Raw genomic sequence first — 23,641 nt, 5'->3', positions numbered from 1 at the left:
ACTTCTCTGTATGTCCTTGTGCTCAAGCTCCTATGAACCTTTTTTCTGTCCAGCTGAAGTCTTGAAAAGGAGGGGAGCAATGAGTAGGGATTTTTTTTTAAATTCTGGAAACCCGTGTAGGAATTCTTTGTGCCTAACAGCACAGAGGAACGATCAGAGTCCCCAGCTACCTCAAAGCTGTTCTTGGGCCAGAGTCTTACTTTGTGCAAAGTGGAACAGAAGCATTGTAACATAAACTTCGATAAGTTATGTCACAGAGGCTCTGGCCCAGCACTCTGAAGTCTATATATTCTTGCTGCACAGGACTCCCACTGACTACAAAGGGATTTTTTTCTATGGGATGACACTGAAATGAATCATCCCCATTAGCAGCAATGATCAAACTAGAGCTCTGCATTAACAAGAGGAACTGGCTGAGCAAAGTCTTGAGACAAGTTCTGTGTGCCAAATTCTCCTGCAGCATAATCATTCGCACCAGTGCTGGCAAAAACTTCCTCTGAATGGCCTTGTTTGCATGCTGAACATATGAAGCATCGTGTGACAGTAAACACAGCGTTTGGGGCTGATAGAAAAAGGCCATGTCCTAAAGGGTGCATAGCAATAGGATGAGAGGCAACGAACACAAGCTAGAACATGAGAAATTCCAAATAAATATAAGGAAAAACTTTTTTTTACCCAGAAGGTTGTCAAATACTAGAATGTGCTGACTAGAGAGGCTGTGGAATCTCTATCCTAAGAGTTGTTAAAAACCCAACTGGGCAAGTCCCTGAGCTAAATAGACCAGTGGCAGTGATGTGTACTAGATAATCTCCAAAGCTCACTTCCATTCCAAATTATTTTACAATTCTATGTGAAGGAGAAAGGATAGACTCATCTTGCAGTCATACAAAGAAGGAGAAAAGGAACTCCCCTTCTGCTAAGTTAGGATAGCTCCCTCAAGGCATTTTGATAAACAGTAATTAAGAAAGCAGTTACTCAACACACGCAGTTAGCTCCTTTTAAAGACCACAGAAACTGATGGCAAAGTCAGCTACACACCTTGGTGCACAAGAAACGACACCACCTACTAACATTCACTTAGGCACAACAGAGACCAGGCTACATCAAAGGCAGAAGTAAAGAAACACTCAATATCCTTGATCTTTGGAATAATAGACTAGAAGAAATTAATTCCTGCTCTAATACTATTGAGTCTGGGCAACTGTTCTTATTTTATTGTGCTTTGATACAACGTTTTGTGTCCAGTCAAAAATATTGACAAGTACCTGAAAGAAGGCCTCTAAATCCTGATCTCAGTAAATGGTCTGACTCTACTGCCTGATTTGCAGCTTCCTGAGAATCCAAGGCAGTTGCAAATTATTGGCACTGACAGAAATTGAGCCTGATGTAGTCAGTTGCTTTGATGTAAATCTCAGAAATAAGGAATAATTTTGATTGGTAGAGTCCTTTAGAGATCATCTAGTACAACCTCTTGCTCAAAGCAAGACGAACTTCCAATTTAGGTCATGCTGCTCAGCACCTTGTTCCTCTGAGCACCTACTTCTGTGTTCAATCACTTTTACTGTGAATTTTTGTCCTTAAATCTAATTGAATTTCCCTTGCTGGAACTTGTGATCATTGGCACTTGTCTTTTTCCTGTGTACCTCTGAGAAGGACCTGACTTTGTCTGTTCTATGATTCCCTTTCAGGGAGTAGCAGGGAGCAGCTAGAGCACCTCTCAGCCTTTTATCTTCAGGGCTAAACAAACCTAGCTCACTCAGAGTCATAAGTTATGTAAGTTTCTAGCTCTGATGATATTTCACTGTCTGTTTAGATAGTAATGGATACATTTGTGTTACCAGAATTTAAATTCTGAATCAAGTCAGTAGTATACAGCACCACATATCTAACAACCACATTCTTTTATGAAGGACATTGATCATCCTGAAGCACAAATACTCCTTATCATCCCTACTCAGAAGGAATGAAAAGGTAAAACAAACTACCTTTACATTTACTATTGCCTGTAAAACCAAAGCAAAATAAAAAAAACAATCCACCCATCTTTGGAAATGCCTTACCATTGGTCCCACCGGCCCCACCACTCCAGCTTCACCCTGTTGAGGACAGACACACGTAGAGCAATTACAAGGAGAACTCCTGTAGTATCCAGCAGAGGTGGCTGGTAACAAGGCCACCAAACATTCTGGAGGAACACAGAACAGTATTAACTCACCTTGTCCCCTTTTCTTCCTAATAATTCAGTTAAAGATCCATCAGCAGCAATGATAGCTCCTGGTTCTCCCTTTTCACCCTGCAATTATCAAAGTAATTCTATAGAATTTACAAAGCAGTTCTCAATGAATCAGAAGAAGTCAAAGCAACATTACTGTGGTTTGAAGCATGATAGATTAGTCATGCTGTGATATTAAACATAAAATTATATCAATGTGAGTAAGGGCGAAGCTTGATTCTGGGGGAGAAAAAGTCTGATCTTCCTTAAAACATAATAAAGTACACTAAAAATATCCTGCTCCTGTAAGCCTCTGTGAGATGAATAAGTACTTATTTTTTTTAAAAAGTCTTAATTGCTCTCAATAGAGTAACTATGTGAAACATGCTGTGTTCACAAGTGATTGCTGCCAAAGGTGTCTTTTTGTGTACCATCAGCTTAGACATTGATCCTGCTGGAAATGTAAAATCTTGATAGAACACTAAGTGTCCTGATGTTACTATCAGGAAAGCATGAATTATTCTCTCTATACGCCTGGCATGATGCAGCCTCATTACCTTTAATAAAGGCCAATTCCCAGCATTCAAATTATGACCCTCTGCATTCCACTTCTTCAAGGGGTAATTCCATTGAATAACGTCACCACAACCATGAATTGTCATTGCTCAGTGCCAGTGCATGGTTCCCACTTTCAGCTGTAACTTTCCTCCTCCTAGCTAAGGCAGCTTGGCACAATAGCTTTCCCAAGATCTCTAATGGAAGAAATCTGGCTTGAAACTAACAGTTGCATTGCTGGTTAAAATGACAGTCCAGGTTATAGCACTTCCACTGAGCAGGAAGTGCTATAACTCAGTTCCTCTTGCAGGTTCTTAAATTTTTGGAGTCTCCCTAAGGCTTGGCTTCATTGACTTTATCTTCTGTGGTTTTTATGGACCTATTTTATGGACCTGAGGTTGCAGCAGAAGCATCTCATGATCCTTAAAGCAAAATGCTTCTAGGTGTCTTTGCAGCTTTATTGTGGTTCCCAGCTTCATCACTCTTGAGCATAACCTGGTGTTCACGCCTCAGAATCAGCCTCAGAAACATCACTTATGTGGATATAAAATATAATGGCGTCAAAGGTTTGAGTTCCTTCCAGTGTGGACAGCAGAAGCCAAGACGCCCCCCCCTCCTCCCCCCCAAACAAACAAACAAACAAACAAAAAGAACCCACAAACACAAACCAAAACCCACCCAACTGGTTTTAAGGTTGAGTTTGATCATTTTATGCACTCCATAAAGCAACAGGAATCCTTATGACAAAAGGGGACTGGTATTTGTGGCCTGAGATATTTCCTTCTGAGCAATGAAGATGCTGTTCATCTAAAATCCCATTTCAAGCCATAATTAACCATTTCCAAGCCATCCTATTACTTGTGAGAAAGTGAGGTCAGCTACTTACAAAGAATAAGCAGAAAGTGTTTTTGTTTTTCTTTTTGTTATCCCCAAGATTGTAATAACTTAGATGTTCCTCTCCCCTGCTTCCTGCAGGTGGATTAGAAGGGGAAGAAAAACAGAACAACAGTTGCAGTATTTACAAAATAGCAGAGTCAGTCCTTAGTCACCTCTCAGCAGTGCTAGAAAATAAACATTGTTGTGCAGAAATAAGAGAAAGGATCCTAAGGACAGAGCTCCCCAAGTATTATACTTTCTTTGGGAATGGAAAACTGCAGTCTTCATTCTGTAGGCAAAGCCCTCTATGCTGAAGGAGGAGGAAAAGATTAACCTTTTTTTATTTGGCCTTTCAGTTAGGATCCCAGGGTGTCAGCACAGACAATGAACTTGCAAGAAGAGGTCACCTCATGCTTAATGTTTATGTAAACTTATTCTGACAAGTGCAGAAGTATTTCTGCAGAAGTGATAAGTGCACTGCAGTATTTCAACACTGGGGCAGGAACATTAGCTCTCAGTAGGATTACATCAAGGTATTTTGTTTAGCACTCTTTCAATTTCCACTTAGTAAATTTTTAACATGAACTTATTAACATCCCAATCCCTTATAAAATTAGAATCATTAAACTTTAAATGTCACAAAGTATTTGCCATCTAACACATTTTGCAGCATGTACTTTTCCCTAGGCATTTTCTCTTACCTGTTGTCCTTTGAGTCCTTGTGATCCAGGCAAACCAGTATCACCCTTTGGTCCCCGAGGGCCCTAAGCAAAACCAAGTACATAAAGCCATGGTGAGATCTGCTAAGAATATGGAGCTAGGCCATTTTAATAAATGTAATTTTAAATAACTGGAAAACTTGAATTTGAATCACTCTGGTTGCAATCTAAGAACCCTTACAAGACTAAATTGCTGTCTGAATCAAAGAACAAAAGAAAAAACCCTGCTGTTTGTTACAGTGTAGGCGATACACACACACTCACAAAGAGGAGTGGAAATTCAGCCTAAAGTTCTCTATTTCCTCCCTACTCAATTCTTTCTCCCTCCACGATCACTCGGTCAGACTGATTTTCAGCAGAATTTCTGAAGCTATATTTTTAACAGTACTTTAAAAATATTTTTATGGGAAATAGAGTTTATATATTTGAAAATGAGATCATTTCTGTCTGTTCTGTAGTAAAAGTGTTCTGCTCAGATCACATTTTGTTTTACAGTCTTCCATTATAAGTGCATTCAGAAGCTTTTTTTTTTACCCACCAAGAACTAAATTCAAGTCTACATGATTTCTGCATTAGTGAATAGATAAAGAAAAGACCTGAGATAAGAACAAGAATGGTATTTTCATGTCTGTAGGAATTCTGTAAATGACAGAGAGACTAAGAATTCATTATATCACTTTCTAAATGTTGTCAGCTCTTTTTCAAATATAAAGTATTTTTAAGGAGCTTTTCCCCCCTTTCTTTGGCTTCCTGTCCAGTCCACAATACCCAGGACTTAGTAAACAACCTTCTGTAGAGTTTTGGGCAATTTGCCAGCATTTTGTCAACATCATTTGTCAGCTTTCCCAGTTTTCTTCTTAGTAATTCTCAGGCAATAGAAAAAATATCCTGAGACCATATGCACACATCTGCACTGTAAAACAATCATGACAAGGGAAAATAACTCTATCACATTATATAGAATATAAATATAGTAGTATAATCAATCCTGTATGAAGTCACAAGGCAGATAATGTTTATAAGGTGTGGCAGTCTGAGCAGAATAGGTAGGTGTCATAATATGAGGCACCTTTTGATACTATGGCTGTGCAATGCTTCTATGGTGGCACCACTATGTTATTATAAAAAATAATAAATATTTCCTAAAGGATAAAATAAAAAGGGTAGGGCTTTACTGTACACTGTAGTGGTGACAAAAAAAGACTAAAGAATCATACAATTACATATACATATGAAGATAACTTTTAGAAGTTCATTTGTTCCATTTGTTTCTCATAAATGGCATAGGTCTTTTCTTTAGGTCATAATTTTTCATCAGAGTCAATTACAGTTAGATTTACACCGATTCTGAGATAAGCAGAAATACGAAATGTGCATATCACAGCATGCTTTGTCTCCAGCAGAGTTAATTTCTACCATAGCTGTTGATTCCATAAAGACCTACAGTCTCCCATATGAACATCTATTAGACTTTGTGTAAATTCTGTACAATATAAATTTTTAAAATATTAAACTATATTGAAAAATACTTACTTAAATATAAGCAACATAATACTTACAGGAAATCCTGGTAGACCTGGCTTGCCATCTGGCCCCTGCAAAATGCAAAAAAACCACCCCCTTGCAAACAAATATTACAGACTTGCAAAACAGAGTATGCATTTTCTATGTATTGCATAATTTGTGAATGTTAACTGATCTGAAACTGGATTAAGAATTTTATTCAGCCTGTGGTAAAGTTGTGAAGACTGCACAATGCCCTGTGCTTCTAACTTTTTCTGGGACATTAGCATTTACTTTCCAAAATGGGAGGGACATAGATCTAGGAAAGGCTGAAGAAAGGTGGCATTTTCCACATATGAAAGGCATGCAACCGTAATTTAGCCTACTTTGAATCTTTTCCAGATTCCAGCATGGAGATCACAGTAGCCCTCCCACCTTTGCCATTTTTCTCCTGGTTGTCTGTGGGTAGAAAATAGAGTGTATAATAGGCTGTGAATAGAATCACGGATTTGGATTTATACTGGGAATATTTAAGATTGCCCCACTGTGATATCTGCAGAAAGATATATTAGTTCTAGTTCAGGCCGCCTGGATGCGTATTACCAGAGCCACTATGAGACTGCACCTGTTCCCTGACCAGGATGAGCTCAGAGACTGCAGTTGGAGCTACAGGACCTACAACTTTCTTAACAACTGTTACAAACCAATGCATTTCTGCTGAGCTCATGAGCCCACTCGTCTATGTTATTTTGAGAACCTGTCATCTAAGGCTTGGATAGCAACTACCTGCAGTAACAGAGCTCACGCAAGAGTGCCCATCCTACCCTGGCATCCTATTATGTCCAGGGATTAGGAGAATCAGATCTTTGGGAAATACATCAAAATACTCTTCCATGAAAGCTGTTTTACCATAAGCACAGCTGGATGCAGCCACAATCATATGATGCCATCCTACTATGTGACAAGTGGAAAAGAGGCATGTTGGGCTAACAGATAAAGGTTAAAAGCTGGTTTTGGAGCTAATGCCCTTCTGCCCAGTTCACTGACAGATTTAGTAAATACTTGTTTTGAGACAGTTCTATTAATAAGATACATGTTTTTTCCAACTATGGCTATGTAGAGTGAAATTCTACTATCAGGTACACACATTCTGGTCTTCCTTGTTTTATCAGGGATTGAATATGAGGGAGAGAAATATGCTCACAAGCAAGAAAACAGATAAAACAAAATACACAAACAACAGCCCACAAATGAAACTAGATGTGAAGATGCTTCATTTGGGAGGATCAAAATTTTGCAAAGCACAATATATTGAGGACTTTCAGGCAAGTTTGAAGAGACTCCAGAGCCTGAAAAAGGTAAAATTCTCTTTGGATCCAGTCCTAGGAATTCAAAATTATTACCAAGAAGCATTCAGAACTTCAAATATTCGACTGAACTTTTTTCCAGCTATACTCCTTGCTGCAAAACAGAACCTGAAGTTCCACACCTGTTGTTCTCTCATGAAATCTCCAGCTTTTCATCCACAGCTATAATTGCTGTGAGATTAAATTCACACAGGAACCTAGCATTCCTAGTTGCAGTCTCAAGCAGAACTGAGCAAAATACTTTATCCCAACATTTTATGACTTGAAAAACAAGAAAAAAATGGAAGAAATGCTGTGTAAATCTTAGTCCCTATTTTTGCGTAGGTTCTACGTTTCTGTCATTCTGAGTGTACAGTTCAGATTCAGAGCTAAGCTGATTCCTTTTTTTCATACAAATGTGTAAAAGCAATTCATTCACACAGAATTCAGTTCTGCCCTGAAGTCCTTCTACAGAGCTTAGTGCTGAAGTTAGCATGAACACAATTCTGAAGCATAGGAAACTCATCTCTGAGCTGATACTTAAAAGGAGACAGTGACAACAGAGAAAATCTGGAGATTTAATAAAGCGGCATATACTCACTGGAGGCCCAGGCAGTCCTTTAATTCCAGTAAAGTTCAAAATTTCATCTGTATCATTGAGTAGTGGCTAAAAAAGTGGTTAAGGAACAGGTTATTTCAAATACCAAATCTATGGCACATATACATTTTTGGAAATCTATACACAGTTAAAGCATCCCTTTATAACTATGGGGAGAAAAACACAAATAGGGCCACAGAAAAGGCTCTCTACTTCTGATTTTTGTTATACATCTGGAATAACAAAACCTAGCATTTATTTTACACTTTTTATGTTAATCTCAGAATGCTTTCAAAACTTTAATTAACTGACTCTCATTTTTAATTTGAAAAATATGACACCAAATATTGCAGCCTGAAGCAATTTCTCCTCAGTATGATAAAGATCAAAATGAAGATTTTGTACTCCAATACGTCACTGGCATTCTAAGATGGTGAATCTGTCTGACCACACTCATCCTGTCGTAGAGTTGAAGTTACAATTATATTCTGGACATGTCTGAATTACACTATGCAGTGATTCTAAGTCAGCTCTGATCATGCTGCTGTCTCCAATCAGTGAAACTAGCATGGAGCCCCAAAACAGCATAGCCACTTGGAGCAGCACCTAAGCTAATGAGCTGCAAGCCTCAAGAAGCCTGAACAGAGCAGTGCAATAGCAATGCTATTTTACTGCTTCCTATCCTGGAATTAGTGAGCTCAGCATTAGCTCAGGCATTTCTGCATAATTCGATCACAGAATCAGAATAATGAAGGTGGATAGGGACCTTTGGACATAATCCTGTCCAACCCCATCCTCAATACAGGTCTAATTGGATCAGGTCACTCAGGCACTTGTCCAGTTAAGTCTTGAACACCTCTAAGGATGGAAATGCCACAACTGTTCTGGACAATTAGTTCCAGTATTTGAGCATCATCAGGATAAAAAGATTTTCCTTATTTGGAAATTCCCATATTCCAACAGGTATCTGTTACATCTTGTAATATTGCCATACACGCACAAGAAGAGGGTGCCTCCATCTTCTCTGTATCCTCTGATTAGGTAGTTGTAGACAGCAACAAAGCCCCTCCTTAGCCTTCTTTCCTCCAGGCTGAGCGGATCCAGTTTTCTCAGTGCTCCAGTCCCCTGACTATCTTGGCAGCCCTGCACGGGGCTTGCTCCATTATGTCAATAACTTCCTTTTACTGGGGATCTCACAGCTGGACAAAGTACTCCAGAAGCAGCCTCATTAATGCCAATCACAACCCTCTGAGTACATCAATTAAGCCAATTTTCCAACAATTTTATCATCTGCTTATCCACTTCATAGGTCATCGGTTTGGTGGTAGCAAGACTATGGGAGACTGCATCAGAAGCCATGTTAAAGTCGGGGTGTACAACAACCAGTGCCCATCCCTTGCCCACAGACAAGCAATCATTTTGGTGAAGAATGAATTGCCATTAGCAAATCCATGTTGGCTGCTCGCAATCAGATTCTTGTCCTGATGTTATTATTAGGCTTTCATTTTGGTTTCATTTTGGTTTTAGATAGCTACCTTCCTGGTTTAAATAGTTGTTGACAATATGATATCATATGGTAATACATTACAGTTCAGGATAGACAATATGTAAGTGCTTGCTCCACATAAATGTTGTAGGTGAAAGTTTCACGATTCATGTAGCTAAAGCCTGTTGCTTCTACTGGGTGCTGCTACCTGCTCCCTGTCCTCATGTTTTACAAAGACCACCAGAAAATTGTCAAATAGAAAGACAGCTTAAGTCCTGCAGGCAGCACTCCGTCTCCCAGTCTGCATGAGCTCTCTACTACATTGCTGCAGGGGTAGCACAATGCGGATGGTCCCACAGTGTTCCCAGCTCTCTATGGCCCAAAAGGGAACAAGACATGGGCTGTTACTTTAATGATAGCAATAAAAGAGTCCTGCTGCTGCAATTGTTCTGCTTTATCTACAGCTGGTGGCAGAAATCCAGGAACCCTGAGTTTACACTGTCTTTTCATTGTGGAATTACTCAGCATTAATTTTTTGGGGGGCTCAATCCAAACTGTACTGAAGTCAGTGGAAAGAATCCCAAAGGCTTTGCTGAGCTTGGGATCAGGCACTTTGTATATTTTATACATAGAATTTAGTTGCAAATGGAAATTGTGGTTAGAAGGTCAAAACTTGTACACAATGCTGAAGAAGATATGAGAATAGAGGGTACAAGGACGATGATTAGAGAAAAAGATTGCACTATTCACAACCTGTTCCAGGTATATAGTTAGTTATCTTCCTTTTTGGATGTGCAAGCCATTTTAATAGCAACAATCCAGGAATGTAACTTCTCAACACATCAGATCAGTTCAGAAAGTGCTGACTACAAAGTAAGGACAATGTTGTTTTTCATATTTTCTTCACTGTTATGGAGAAGAAGAAACAATATTTTTTAGTGTGATCATCTGGGCTGGGTTCTAAGTAAATCTTCAGCTTTGTATCCAAATGGCATGCATAGCCCTTCTTAGAATTACAGAAAGAACATAAGAAACACAAAATCCTTTGACATTTTCTTTACACCCCCAACATTAACCTTTTCCAGGCCTTTCATTCAGTTCTTGTACCTACACTATGGATAAATAATGACAGTAATAGATAATTGTTTAAAAGTTTTAAATTTAAATCCAGTAAAATTATTCAAAATTAGCTCTGTACTGTACTGAACTAAATTGGAGTGAGAAAATCATAGCAACAATTAATATGGTTTACTGGTTATCATAATTCCATGCATGAAAATACACTGATTATCAGAGATTATGCTCCAAAAGAGCAAAATAGCCAATATAGGATGTGGAGTATTTATTTTAGCATTTTTGAATATCAAACAGCAGCAAACTGAGGGACATTGTTTTTTTAACAAGAAAGTTCAGAGCAGACTTCCTGTCTGACAGCAGAAGGCAACAGAGGCAAAAAGGACTGCAAGCCTCCAAGACCCACGGTGTTGTAAGTACTGCAGAAGCCTGGGAAGGGCTGGGTTTCATTGCAGACCTCAGTTTAATCTTACTTGAAGTGGCTCCTGAAGGAATGTCAATCTGCTCAAGGGGAGGAGGGCTCTGCAGAGAGACCTGGACAGGCTGGATCGATGGGCCGAGGCCAACTGTATGAGGTTCAACAAGGCCAAGTGCCGGGTCCTGCACTTGGGTCACAACAACCCCATGCAGCGCTACAGGCTCGGGGAAGAGTGGCTGGAAAGCTGCCTGGTGAAAAAAGACCTGGGGGTACTGGTTGACAGCCGGCTGAATATGAGCCAGCAGTGTGCCCAGGTGGTCAAGAAGGCCAATGGCATCCTGGCTTGTATCAGGAATAGCGTGACCAGCAGGCATAGAGAAGTGATCGTGCCCCTGTACTCGGTGCTGGTGAGGCCACGCCTTGAATACTGTGTTCAGTTTTGGGCCCCTCACTACAAGAAAGACAATGTTTTGCTGGAACATGTCCAGAGGAGAGCAACCAAGCTGGTGAGGGGTCTGGAGCACAAGTCTTACGAGGAGCAGCTGAGGGAACTGGGGTTGTTTAGTCTGGAGAAGAGGAGGCTGAGGGGAGACCTTATTGCCCTCTACAGCTACCTGAAAGGAGGCTGTAGCGAGGTGGGGGTCGGCCTTTTCTCCCCAGTAATGGACGAAAGGATGAGGGGCAATGGTCTGAAGCTGCGCCAGGGCAGGTTTAGGTTAGACATTAGGAGAAGTTTCTTCACCGAAAGGGTTGTCAGGCTCTGGAATGGGCTGCCCAGGGAGGTGGTCGAGTCCCCATCCCTGGAGGTATTTAAAAGAAGGATAGATGAGGAGCTTAGGGACATGGTTTAGTGGTGGGATGGCAGTGCTAGGTTAACTATTGGACTTGATGATCTTAAAGGTCTTTTCCAACCTAGACGATTCCATGATTCTATGATTCTATGAATCAAATCCCCTTATTTCACATAGGGACCAGGTTAAATGAGGAGAAAACCAAGGTCCACTTTTCAGTGCAGTTCAATCAATGTGCTATTGGTCAGGTAATGGTGAGGCCAGGCCCTGAGCCACAGTTGTCCACGTCAGATCTTAATATTTCAACAATACTGAAACTGCACCAGCTCTTTGTTTTATTTTGATCAAGAAGCATAAAATCTGTTTAGTTGTAGCCACACAGACCTTCATAAGACAACTTCCTTCCAACTCTGATAGATCAGTCCATTAGAATTCTATAGCCCAAGAAGTATTGCTGTCTTTGGCTACACAATGGTTAAATGTGTGAACTAATAGACCCTGACCCGGGGATCGATCTCTCTAACTGCCCTGTGGTTCACCTAGATCACTTAATTGATCTCTGCTGCTCTACCCACATCAAGCCAATATCCACATTACAACAGCTGGTACTGGTATTTATTTTAGTTCTGTAATTCCAACTGCAATTGATAGGTCTACCTGCAGTAGTTCTTTCCATATCTGAAGCTAACTACAGAAAATGAGAGACTGAGTCAACTAAATATATTTGAATAATTTAATCTTCTATCCCAGCAAATATAAAATCAGCAAAGGTCCTGTTCTTACACAAACATTTGTCAGGTAGGTAGAACTCAATGTCATACATGTGACATGTACTTACACACACATTTAATTAACTGTATCAAAATCGAGCATACCAAGTCCTCAGAGAAATCATTTGATTAACAATATAGAGGATTTGTAGCATATGAGGATAGACAGTTCTAGCTGTACTCCCGCATAATACCTTTTTACTGCAATTGTACATAAAGCCATACATAATATGCACCCTACTTTGTGAGAGAGCTTACTTCTTAAACTCCAAGGTATTTAGAGAAGGAAATGCGTTTCTGTAAGGGTTTGTAATACACCTAACACAATACAGCTTTTACCAGGCTCTATACATTTCTGTAATGCATGGTGAAGGTAGTTCATACAGAACTTCTGGAGAATTTGGAGGATGCATGTTAGGTTTCTCCAGATATAGCTACACATTAGATAGACTCATGGACTGTGACTATCACAATGTGTAGGGAGCCATGCAGCCTCCAGCAAACTAATGTCAGTAGTTTTCTATGTCAGCTTCAATAATATTTTTACATTTCTTATACATACTGTCCTCCCTTTGAGGCTCTCACAGTGTTTTTTCAAGCATTAATGAGCTAAGGAACAACACATTCAGGTTCATTATTACTGCAAACAGAGCTGTTTAGTCACTGATAAGAGTTAAGGCCCAACAGTGACACCATGGCAGAGCTGTGAGAAAGAGCATGAATTTTACATCAGCATTTCTGTCACAGCTATTGAGAAATTTCCCAGAAACTCCAACAGAAACATGTTAAAGTGTAGAGCTGGTGACAGTCCCACTTTGAGCATGACTTTGAACTAGCTGATCTTCAGACACCCTTCCAACCAACATTTCTGTGAATCTATAATTACGCTCATCCAAGATCATGGATCCTAAGATTCTGGGTAAATATCCAGTAAACTCAGTAAAAAACCCAACTCTTTTGGGACTGGTTATGTAGGCTATGGCATGCCAATTTATGCTGTATTTGCTAACAGTAGCAGAAACCTAAGTGAAAGCCTAGTTGTTTCAGTCAACAAAAAATGTTATGTGTAGCTCAGCTTTATGATAAAGTTGGTGCCCAGCTCCCCCTAACACAGATTTATCAGCTGGGACTTTTCCCTTCCAGCAATCACAAATCACTTATTACTGCTGTTATAGGCATTCCTATGGACGAGTCTGGCTGTTTTAGGCACCTTCATCTCTCAGAGGTGAAGAATTTCCTGCAGCCACTCACAGCTTCTCCAGATCTTAATGTCATATCAAGCCAACTACAAGGATTTTTGTTGTCAGCTTGAAACAGGATTCATCCTAATCTCTAGTCTTCATTACTTCTGCTAGTATTGTTTTTGCAAAGGCTGATGTACACAAAGCAAAACTGACTGAAAATATACATGCAGCTAAAGGATATTGGACAGTTTTTATGAACTTCTAGCATTTTACCCTTTGGTACTTTTAGCTGTTGCTTCCACAACAGAGTCTGGTGTTCTGGTTTGTATACTGGACACCTGTCAGAAAACACAACATATCTCTCTCCTACATAGTGCTCTGTCTCAGATGCCTTGCTTTCTTAAACATTCCCAGTTTTATATTCCCCTGTTGATTTTTATTTGATGTTCACAACTCCTGCAGAATCACCTGGAGAGTTTGTGAGAAGCTCTCAGCATGACTTCATAATTCTTGTATATAAGCTCTTCACCCCCTTTCCTTCCTATTTCAACTTTACAAAACAAATCCACTTGATACAGAGATGTACTGAGATCTTTTGTTTTGAGGAGCAGACTTATGACCTGAACATCAACAGCAGAATTGCCAGTTTATTATCTGCTTGTGCCTATAGAGACTTTAAATGCTTGACAAACACGCTTACCTCAGGTATTGCTATGATTGGTCCTGGTGGTCCTGGTGGTCCAGGTGGTCCCACAATACTGTTCCCATCCTGTCCTGGTTCACCCTATTTCAAAAGCATTACGGTGGAAACCCCATTTACTAAGTACTACATTTCACACAGATTTCTCAGAAAGAATGAAATTCACACAGTCTCACCTGAGGTCCTGGGTCACCCTTCTCCCCTTTTGGACCCTGCATGTGATAAAAAAAAAATGAGCGTAAGTGATTTAAAGGAAAAATTGTGAAAATGTGCTTTCTTTAGCTTCACAAAAAGCACAACAGTAAAATGCAGGTACAGAATGACCGATCCCCAGCTTTCTCAAACCACAGATTAGGCAAAGTGGTTTCAACTCAGACCGTCTGAGGATTTGATGTTTAAAAGTATTTCCCAGCGTGCTTGACAGAGTTCACAGATGATCAGAAGCAAGTGCACACAGAACATTTCATTAGCTGGGAATTAATTCAACAAGACTTTCTTTCACTGCACTGAAATCAGCCACGCCTGGCTGCTCCTTCCTTTTTCAGCATTAAACACCTCAGTTGTGTCCGGGATTGCCCAGTGGACCGGACAGGTGAACACAGGTGAGCTAAACAGTCATTTTTCAGGCAGGTTATTTCTAAGCTTGATTAGCCCCTCGATACAACTCACTGTACTTGGGGACGCAGACAGCTTGTCTGGCACGAGTGAGAGGAAGGTCGAAGGGGACGAGCCATGGGACTTCCCAGCTAAAGAGCTCTGTAATATTTGTGGCTCCTAGGCATGAGAAATATATTAAAATCATCTATGAGCCTATTGGCTTCCCTATAATTAAAGACAGCTGATTTCTGAATAATTAAAAGCAAAAGGGGCAGCAAAAAATTGGAACTAGCCTCTGGACATGCCTGTATCACTTCTGACTGGTGAGGGAGGCAAGGGCAAGGGACACCTTGCTCCTGTGTTTGGTGTCTGAGGTAACTGCTACAGGTTAAGCGGGACAAGCCCAGGCTCAGCTCTCCACACACTGCTAGCAGTACTAGCTCCTGCTGATCCTTAAGACAGGTTTGGTGTGTGTTACGTGGTCACAGATTATGATAGCCCTACTCACCATAACTCCAGGATGTCCAGCAATGCCAGGAAAGCCTGGTTTTCCATCTGTACCTGGCATACCCTGCACAACAAATATACTGTTATTCTCTCTAAATTGTGTTCAGTTTCATACAAGCAGGAGGCTATTACTCTTGAGAGAGACACAGTATGGTTCTGAATGGACTAGGAGGCAGGTTTGTGGGGGGCTCCATGGAGTCAGCATCATCTTGTTAGTCATCTGCTCTTTCCACTCGTCCTGCCATTTCCCCCCGTTTCCCCCCAGCTGGTTTTTCTAATGCAGCTTCAATCATTCTTCTCCACTGCTCCCACCTCTGCTTAGCGAAAGGATGAATTCTGTTGCTTTCCCCAGAAATACATTTCATGGGTTATTTCCACCCTTCAGTTAAGTGACTCTCTGGCTGGAGGAAGAGGAGGAAGAGGCACTGAATGTACCTGGGAGCACAGAACATTACTATGCCACTGTATATACTTATTGTATGCCTGTAACTTTAATTCTGTGCACTGGTTTGTTCACATTTTCCATCTTGAAAAGGATCTAGTGGAACTAGAAAAACTTCAGAAAAGGCCAATGGGAATAATGGAAGGTACAGAATGATTTCTATATAAGACATGAATGTATAAGCTATGATTCTTTAGCTAGGAAAAGAGAAAAATGAGGACGTGGGTGAAGAATATTGTAGAGGCTTCTAAAAGTAGAGAGTAGTTAAGGACTCACACTTCTAATAGAAGAAATAGTGGGCATTAAATGGAAATAGCTGGAAGAAGTTTGTGGGACGTGTAGTTAAGTTGGCAGAGCACCTTGCTCCAAGGTCTTGTAAGTTGCAGAAGTTTGAATGAGTTCCAGGAGAGACATCAAGTTCACTTGAAGAGATCTAATTTTGCTTCAGACACCATTTCTAGCTGAGAAAGTCCCTGAGTCACAAGTTGTTGGAGCCTAGGAGGTCACTCAGGAGAACGATGATGTAATACTTGCCCTTTCATAAGGTCAAATTGATCTAAGCATCTGGTCAAAGTGCATACGCTTTTGACATTGTTGGACACAGGATACTGGAATGGATGGATGTGACCCAATAAAATCACTGGAATTATCTAATACTCTATAGGAGTGTCTTAAAGAACAACAGAGTTTCAAAGCATTCAAAGTCAAATGGTCCTCTCTGCTGTATTTCCGGTGTGATAGAAGAAATTCAAATTAGCAGTTCATACGATGCAAAATCCTCTCTCTTCTTACGCCTTTCTACAGAACCACCAGCATAAAACATTTCACGTGTCCACTTCATGAAGAAAGACTATTCTCACTGTTATTTCTATTTTTTGCCCGTGATCAGCAAAGAATGTGGCTCAGGAATAAACAGTCATTTTGTTAAGACAAGGTATAATTTCTGAAGCACTCTAATTTTCATTTTATAGACAAGTTCAGGATAAAGGGTGTCTCTGAATGCTAATAGGATTTAGGCACCTAAGCAACTACTGGGATTTAGGCTCGCACATGACTAGTAAAAACAGTACTTGGGACTTAAGTCTCATCAGTGCTTGTGTAAAATTATATGTATCTATAATTATATTTATCTATCTGCAGCAAAAGTAATTGAGCAGAGGAAATAACCTTGGACCAACAGCATTTCTGCAATAGAATGCTGTCATTTCAGGCATGTTGGTACCTGCAGATCAGCTTCCTACTATTACAAATGCTGAATAATTTCACCAATTGATTTTCCTAATGAAATTTAATTTGGAAAAAAACATCCAGGATAGGTAAGATGCTTTATGGTAAATAACGGTCCAGAGACATCCTTATTTCTAACTGCCTCCATATTTTAAGAATGAAGCTCATATTGCTCAAATATAAAAGGACTAAGATCTTTTTTAATCTGAGGATTGAAGAGATAGATTGTTTTTCAATAGCACTGTAGTCACTCCACTTACAATAGATGCATGTGTCTGAAATGCATCTATCACATCAACAATAGTAATTACTAGAACAAGGACCACAGAACAAAGCACTTGTATGTATAATAATTAAGAAAATAATCTATAGTCTCAAACAGATTAGAAAGAAGAGTTAAAATAATGTCCTATGCATCAATGCATCAGCTTTAATTACCATGCTGACAAATATCTCTGTGAAATGGCAACACTCAAAATATGTACAGCAGATGGAATTTATGGCAAGCAGAGTCCTGCTATATTGTTGTTTTTTTTAAAAAATAAACAAGCAGATGCTGCTAGAAGACTGTGATAATACTCTTGTAAATATCCAGCAAGCAGAAGGGTATATTCATAATTGCTTTTATCTTGTTTCCTGCAGCAACTTTTGATTTCAGTGCTGTCCAAAATATTTTATTTTATTTTATTTTACTTTATTTTATTTTATTTTGTTTTATTTTATTTTTTTATTTTCTATGAGTCCCAGCACTGTCCTCTGCTAGCTTATGCCTGCAAAAGGCATGTGAGTCAGCCAGGGACTGGCAAAAACCAGCACAGATACAAACAGAAGCCTTGGGGTGGGCTCCAAGAGGAGTCCAAACTGGAACAGGCGGGGATAATGATAGGGAGAGGAAAGAAGGACTCCAGCTCCATTCATTTCAGTACTAACACTGTGTAAAACAGTGTAAACTGGCAGGTTTCCCTGCCAATGGGGTTTCATGTCTAGAAGACCCAGAGCAGTAGGTCTAGGTTGCATGCTGGTGCATGGGGTGAATTAGACAGCTAGGACAAATTACAGCTTGGGAGGTACAGGCTGCACATTAGGGAAACTGTCTTTCCAAAGAGGATAGTGAAGCATCAGAACAAGATACCCACAAAGGTTTTGTAACCTCCCTGGAAGTATTTAAGTCTCAGTGAGACTAATCCATTGCTGATGTGATCTAGCATTGGTGATAATACCACTTTGAATGTGATATGGGACTAGATGACTTCTGGAGGTCCTTCTAACCACCGTTTCTATAATCTTGTATCTCCTGAGTGATCAGGTATGGATTAGGAGGAGCCTGGCTGCAGAATGATGAGCAGGTTCTAGCACAGAAATAGGCAACAACAGTGGCCTCTGTGATGAATACTGGATTGGGGTTGTGCATGGCTCTTGAGGCCTCTGCACAACATTGCATGAATCTACTACTGTACCACAGACATGTGTCATGCAGGGAGTGTTCTGGTGTGGGGTGCTAGCTAAACACCATGATATTAAGGAGTATGGGGCCATATATAAGCAAAGCTTATATAAACTTTGCTGATTTTCATTTTTGTTCTGGTGAAAATGTAAGTGGCCTCACAAAACACCATGGCATCATGCACCTGAGGATTTTAAATGCAATTTTAACCATATTTTAAACAGAAGTCTTAAGCAACAGGCTACACTGGCTCCTGATAATCACAATTCAGCTGAGAAAGCGTTCTGTTTTGCCAGAGAAGCCTCCCTGGGCTTTAATATGCTGACAGAGCAAGAAATCTTCATTATTCCCAGAGTGCATTACAAGAAGAAAGGAAACTAAGAGGAAGAAATGACTGAGATTTTAGATCAAATTAAATTAATTTCCCACCTTTGAACCTGGTGGACCGATGTTGCCTCTTTCTCCCTGAAACGGAGATACAGTAGGGCATAAATATCAAAGTGAACAGTAATTACAAGCATTTTAAACATGTATGTTACTTTCCTTACAAACAAAGAGACTGAATGAAGTAAAATTATTAGCAAAAATAGGGCATATTTTTGGTAAAGTGGTGCTCAGCATATGTTTGTGAATTGGTTCTGGGGGTTTAACCTCCCAGTTACCACCCATATCTTAGAGTTTCTGGTCACCACACATTTGCTGAGCATCTATCAAGCCACGTGTCTGAACTTTCATTTTGGTGTCTGAAATCAGCACATGGTAACATTGTCCAGATCTACAAATGCCACAATGACCTTGTGTCTCCACAAACGTTCCGCCATCTTCCTTCAATCCAGTTAACTCAGTTAACTCAGCCTCCCCCACAATACTGCTCTCCCCCTGTACCCAGCCACTGCGTCATGCCACGAGCAATGTAATGAGTGCTTTGGGACTGATTCTGCAGTACTCTAGCTCTGAGTAGACATGATTCCTTGGCTTCATTACAGACAGAGAACATGCAATTTAGTTTATTTCATGTGAGATAGAGAAGATATCACGTGTCCAAAGAAGGGCAACAAAGCTGGTGAGGGGTCTGGAGCACAAGTCTGATGAGGAGCGGCTGAGGGAACTGGGGTTATTTAGCCTGGAGAACAGGAAGCTGAGGGGAGACCTTATCACTCTCTACAACTGCCTGAAAGGAGGTTGTAGCGAGGTGGGTGTCAGTCTCTTCTGCCAAGTAACGGGTAATAGGACAAGAGGAAATGGTCTTAAGTTGCGCCAGGGGAGGTTTAGATTGGACAGTAGGAAAAATGTCTTCCCCGAAAGGGTTGTCAAGCATTGGAACGGGCTGCCCAGGGAAGTGGTGGAGTTACATCCCTGGAGGTATTTAAAAAACATCTAGATGTGGCACTTAGGGACATGGTTTAGTGGTAGAGTTGGCAGTGTTAGGTTAATGGTTGGACTTGATGATCTTAAAGATCTTTTCCAACCTAAACATTTCTGTGATTCCATGATTCTATGTCTATGCTTACTGTCTTTTAGGAGTGCATGAAGACTGTACTGCTTTTTAATGAAAACAGCTTTTTGAAATAACAAAAGTGAAAGCAGAATTTGGATCTATACTTACTTGCTAGGAAAGAGAGAAAAACTTTGATCACAGTAGGCCTTCTCTGACAGCTCTACTAGTCTGGGGTATTCGAAGGATGAAGGATGCATGAAACGTAACTATACCTTAAACTCCTCATGATGTGTTAGCTCTTGGTTTTTGGAAGTGGGTGGTGGTTGTATTTTGCTACTGTTGCCTAGTGAAGTAATTTATAACCATGAAAAGTGGGTGTAAAATTTATCCCCATGAGAATGATAGTGCATTATAACTACTCTATATTAATTTTGCTGTGGTGTGCCTGATTTTGTAAGATGTCAGGCAACTGTATGTTCCTTTCCATGTCTCCATGATCTTGGGGATGAATGACTCAAGATTAAACAACTAAAATCTTAGTGTAGGTGAAGTCTCTTGGCTAAGGTTTATGATCACCTTTTCAGAGACAGTCCAGTTCCTAAATCCTAGGAATCATGCTACTTCAGTTTCTGAAGTCTTTGCAAAACAGTATTTCCACAATATTTTAGAAACAAAATTTGTAGTTAAGGGCAGAGAATAAGTTCTTAACAAAAAATGGAGACTCAGCACCTACTCATGTCCATAGAGCAACATGTGAGAGCACATCTATTCTAGTCAGTCCTTTGCAGTGTCTTTCACAGACACAAGCTGTGCAAATAGTTGATTTTTTCACTCATAAGTAATGTGGTCCTCCAGCATTAACAGGAGTAGTACCCAAAGGAAGGACTTTTTTCAGCCCTGTAAGCTGAGCTCTATAGACTTGAGACATAAGGGACTGGCCAGATCTTTGATTCCTGTTGTTCTATCAAACAGATGCATGCAGTTATTGCTGTCAATGTGCTTTCTGGGTAGTCAGTGACCTGTTCTGTGTGTGCTCAGGTGTAAATTTTAGGAGGAGGGAATAGGGACCCCCATCTACCGTTTCCATTTCCTGGTCCCTCAATGTTGCTGTCATTTCCCACGGCAATGAAGACTTCAAATTTCTTTAACTCCACATTTAAGGTGCTGAAAAGGTGTTGTCATGCTGTGCTATTAACCTGAGTGGTACTTGAGCTTTACATAGGAATAGAAAAAGCCTCTTCCTGTCTAAGGCCCCATTCTGTGAATCTGCCATTTTTTTCTCTGGTTTTCATCTCTCCATTTTTTCTCATGGATTACTTAACCAACAGCAGCATCAAAGGGGAAAAACTCAGTCACTACTGAGCTCAAATCAAAACCAAGGCAAAGTAGTCATGACATCTCCCTTCCCCCCAGCACCTTCCAGAGTGTTTTCCTATCATTTTCTGGGACCATGCCAGAAAGTCTCTCGCTGCAGGTTTCTCTTTCAACAGCATACATTTAAACCCTTAGAAACCAGAATGATGTATACATGAACGACAAATTGAAACTGCCAAATGTCCTAAAGAAATTAAACAAAAATGCCATGTTACATCAAGTGCCTTGGAATGTAACAGCCCAGCTGGTATTTACTCCCTGTTCTGGTGTGGATGTGAAATAATTCTATTAATACACATTCTGGGTGGGTACCCAGTGTAAACAGGAACAAAATTAGTCCCATACTTAGTATATGAATGTTAAACAAAAGCTCTTTTAAGGCAAATGCTGTGAATATAGAAATAAAAAATATATGCCCAAGCAAAATAGGTTAGCTTTCAAGTGTTCCTTGTTACATAGGGTACCTTTGGTCCTAATGGCCCACGCTGTCCATGTCTTCCTGCAGAACCCTATAAAGTTATTTATTGGTAAATCCATGTAGCATTTCACAATAAATTTTCTTAGAAAAAAACCTAATTTATAACCACAACTGTTACAAAAGCCATGTTGGAAACCAGTAGTATCAACAGAGAGTAATAAATGTAAGCATTGTTTTAGATATATTGTTCTAATAAATACTGCCTTGCTCTACATTATCATGCAAAGTTCTAAAGATTTTTTTTACTTACAAAGACAGAGTTAATCTTGTCAATGCATACTATACATATTTTTAGAAAATATTAAAAATAAAGTTGTCCAAGTGTATTTGTTGCAAGGGATTGCTTTCAATTGCTTACAATTTTTTTTAATTTGCTTCCTTGGCTAAAATTAAAGTATGTTACCAGTTCAGAGGCAACACAGCATTGTCTTTCTAGGTTTAAAAGTAGCTTGAAACAAAGATCTGGGGATGCAATTTCCTCTCTTTTCTCTATATTGTGACATCAGTTGTAAAATACAATTACGACTCATTGACAGTAAAATGAACAACAGTTCATTACTGATCATTTTAGAAAGTTGAATGGAAAAAAAAAGAATTCAATAAAGTGATTGAGTTGTCTTCATCTGTAATATGAAGACAAGACACTAAACACCAACAAAACTTTACACTGATCTGTGGAAGAAAGAGAATAGAACCCCTGGAAATGATAGCTGACCCTACAGACAAAATAAATTTGATACTTCTACTTCCAAACATAACCACTACTTTCTCATAAAAGATTAATAAAAAAATCAACAGATACAAATATAGTGCAAATAACTGCAATTTATTTCCTATCAGCTGCTTTGAGTTACAGCCCTCTTAGTAACAGATACTCTATTTTCACTCAAACACAGCCAGAAACATCTGGAGCTGTCATACAGTGTAAGTGGCTCATAATGCTTTCATGCAATACCAGTAAGTATGCACAACCATTTTCATGATTACAGGAAAGTTCTTATGTGCCTTCTTTACTGACTCAAATTTTGTGGAGTGACTAAGCAGCAACAGGAAAACAAAATTCCAGGATTCAGCTGTAATAAGATATTTTTTCAGTATTTATGGCTGAGTGACTTGGAAACAATGCCTGTTATAGAATCATAGAATCATAGAATGTTTAGGGTTGGAAGGGACCCCTAGAGGTCATCTAGTCCAACCCCCCTGCAGTGAGCAGGGACACTGCTAACTAGATCAGGTTGCTCAGAGCCCCATCCAACCTGGCCTTGAATGTTCCCAGGGATGGGGCCTCCACTACCTCTCTGGGCAACCTGTTCCAGTGTTTTACCACCCTCATTATAAAGAATTTCTTCCTTATATCTAGCCTGAACCTACCCTGTTCTAGTTTAAAACCATTTCCCCTTGTCCTAACACAGCTGGCCCTACTAAAAAGACGTTCCCCATCTTTCCTATAGGCCCCCTTTAGGTACTGGAAGGCCGTAATCAGGTCTCCCCGTAGCCTTCTTTTCTCCAGACTGAACAAGCCCAACTCTCTCAGCCTGTCCTCATAAGAGAGGTGCTCAAGCCCTCGGATCATTTTTGTAGCCCTCCTCTGGACCCACTCCAACACTTCCATGTCCTTCTTGTGCTGAGGGCTCCAGAGCTGGACGCAGGACTCCAAGATTACGAAGATTTGGTCAGAAACTGAAGAACAGCTAGAGCTGTGTGACGACAGAAGCGCCTCCTAAATAATATTTATTTCCAGCAAAGTGAAATTACTGGTAGGCTCTGATTAGAATTTGTTCTCACAAAATAGTGTCTGACTGTGAAAAGCTTGCACAGCATAAAAAGAGATCGGCAGTTGCCTACAAGTGTGTCCTGCAAGAGGCAACAGACAATCCCCCTCGCCCGCCGCCGCAAATGGGA

The 23,641-nt window shown here is 40.1% G+C and overlaps 1 protein-coding gene across 1 annotated transcript in view; it reads right to left on the bottom strand.

Annotated features, from left to right (window-relative positions):
- Positions 1–23,641, bottom strand: part of COL15A1 (collagen type XV alpha 1 chain) — a 113,505-nt gene that overhangs the window by 31,161 nt on the left and 58,703 nt on the right. The window contains 10 exon segments of the mRNA XM_035893433.1: positions 2,061–2,096; positions 2,216–2,293; positions 4,345–4,407; positions 5,922–5,957; positions 7,813–7,878; positions 14,233–14,316; positions 14,409–14,444; positions 15,338–15,400; positions 18,879–18,914; positions 21,726–21,770. Coding sequence (XP_035749326.1) covers positions 2,061–2,096; positions 2,216–2,293; positions 4,345–4,407; positions 5,922–5,957; positions 7,813–7,878; positions 14,233–14,316; positions 14,409–14,444; positions 15,338–15,400; positions 18,879–18,914; positions 21,726–21,770 — 543 coding nt within the window.

The sequence above is a fragment of the Egretta garzetta genome, unplaced genomic scaffold (genome assembly GCF_000687185.1).
Source record: "Egretta garzetta isolate BGI_Z169 unplaced genomic scaffold, ASM68718v1 scaffold14, whole genome shotgun sequence".
NCBI lineage: Eukaryota > Metazoa > Chordata > Aves > Pelecaniformes > Ardeidae > Egretta > Egretta garzetta.
The sequence above is the reverse complement of the archived record's forward strand: the minus strand, read 5'-3'. Positions and strand labels throughout refer to the sequence as shown.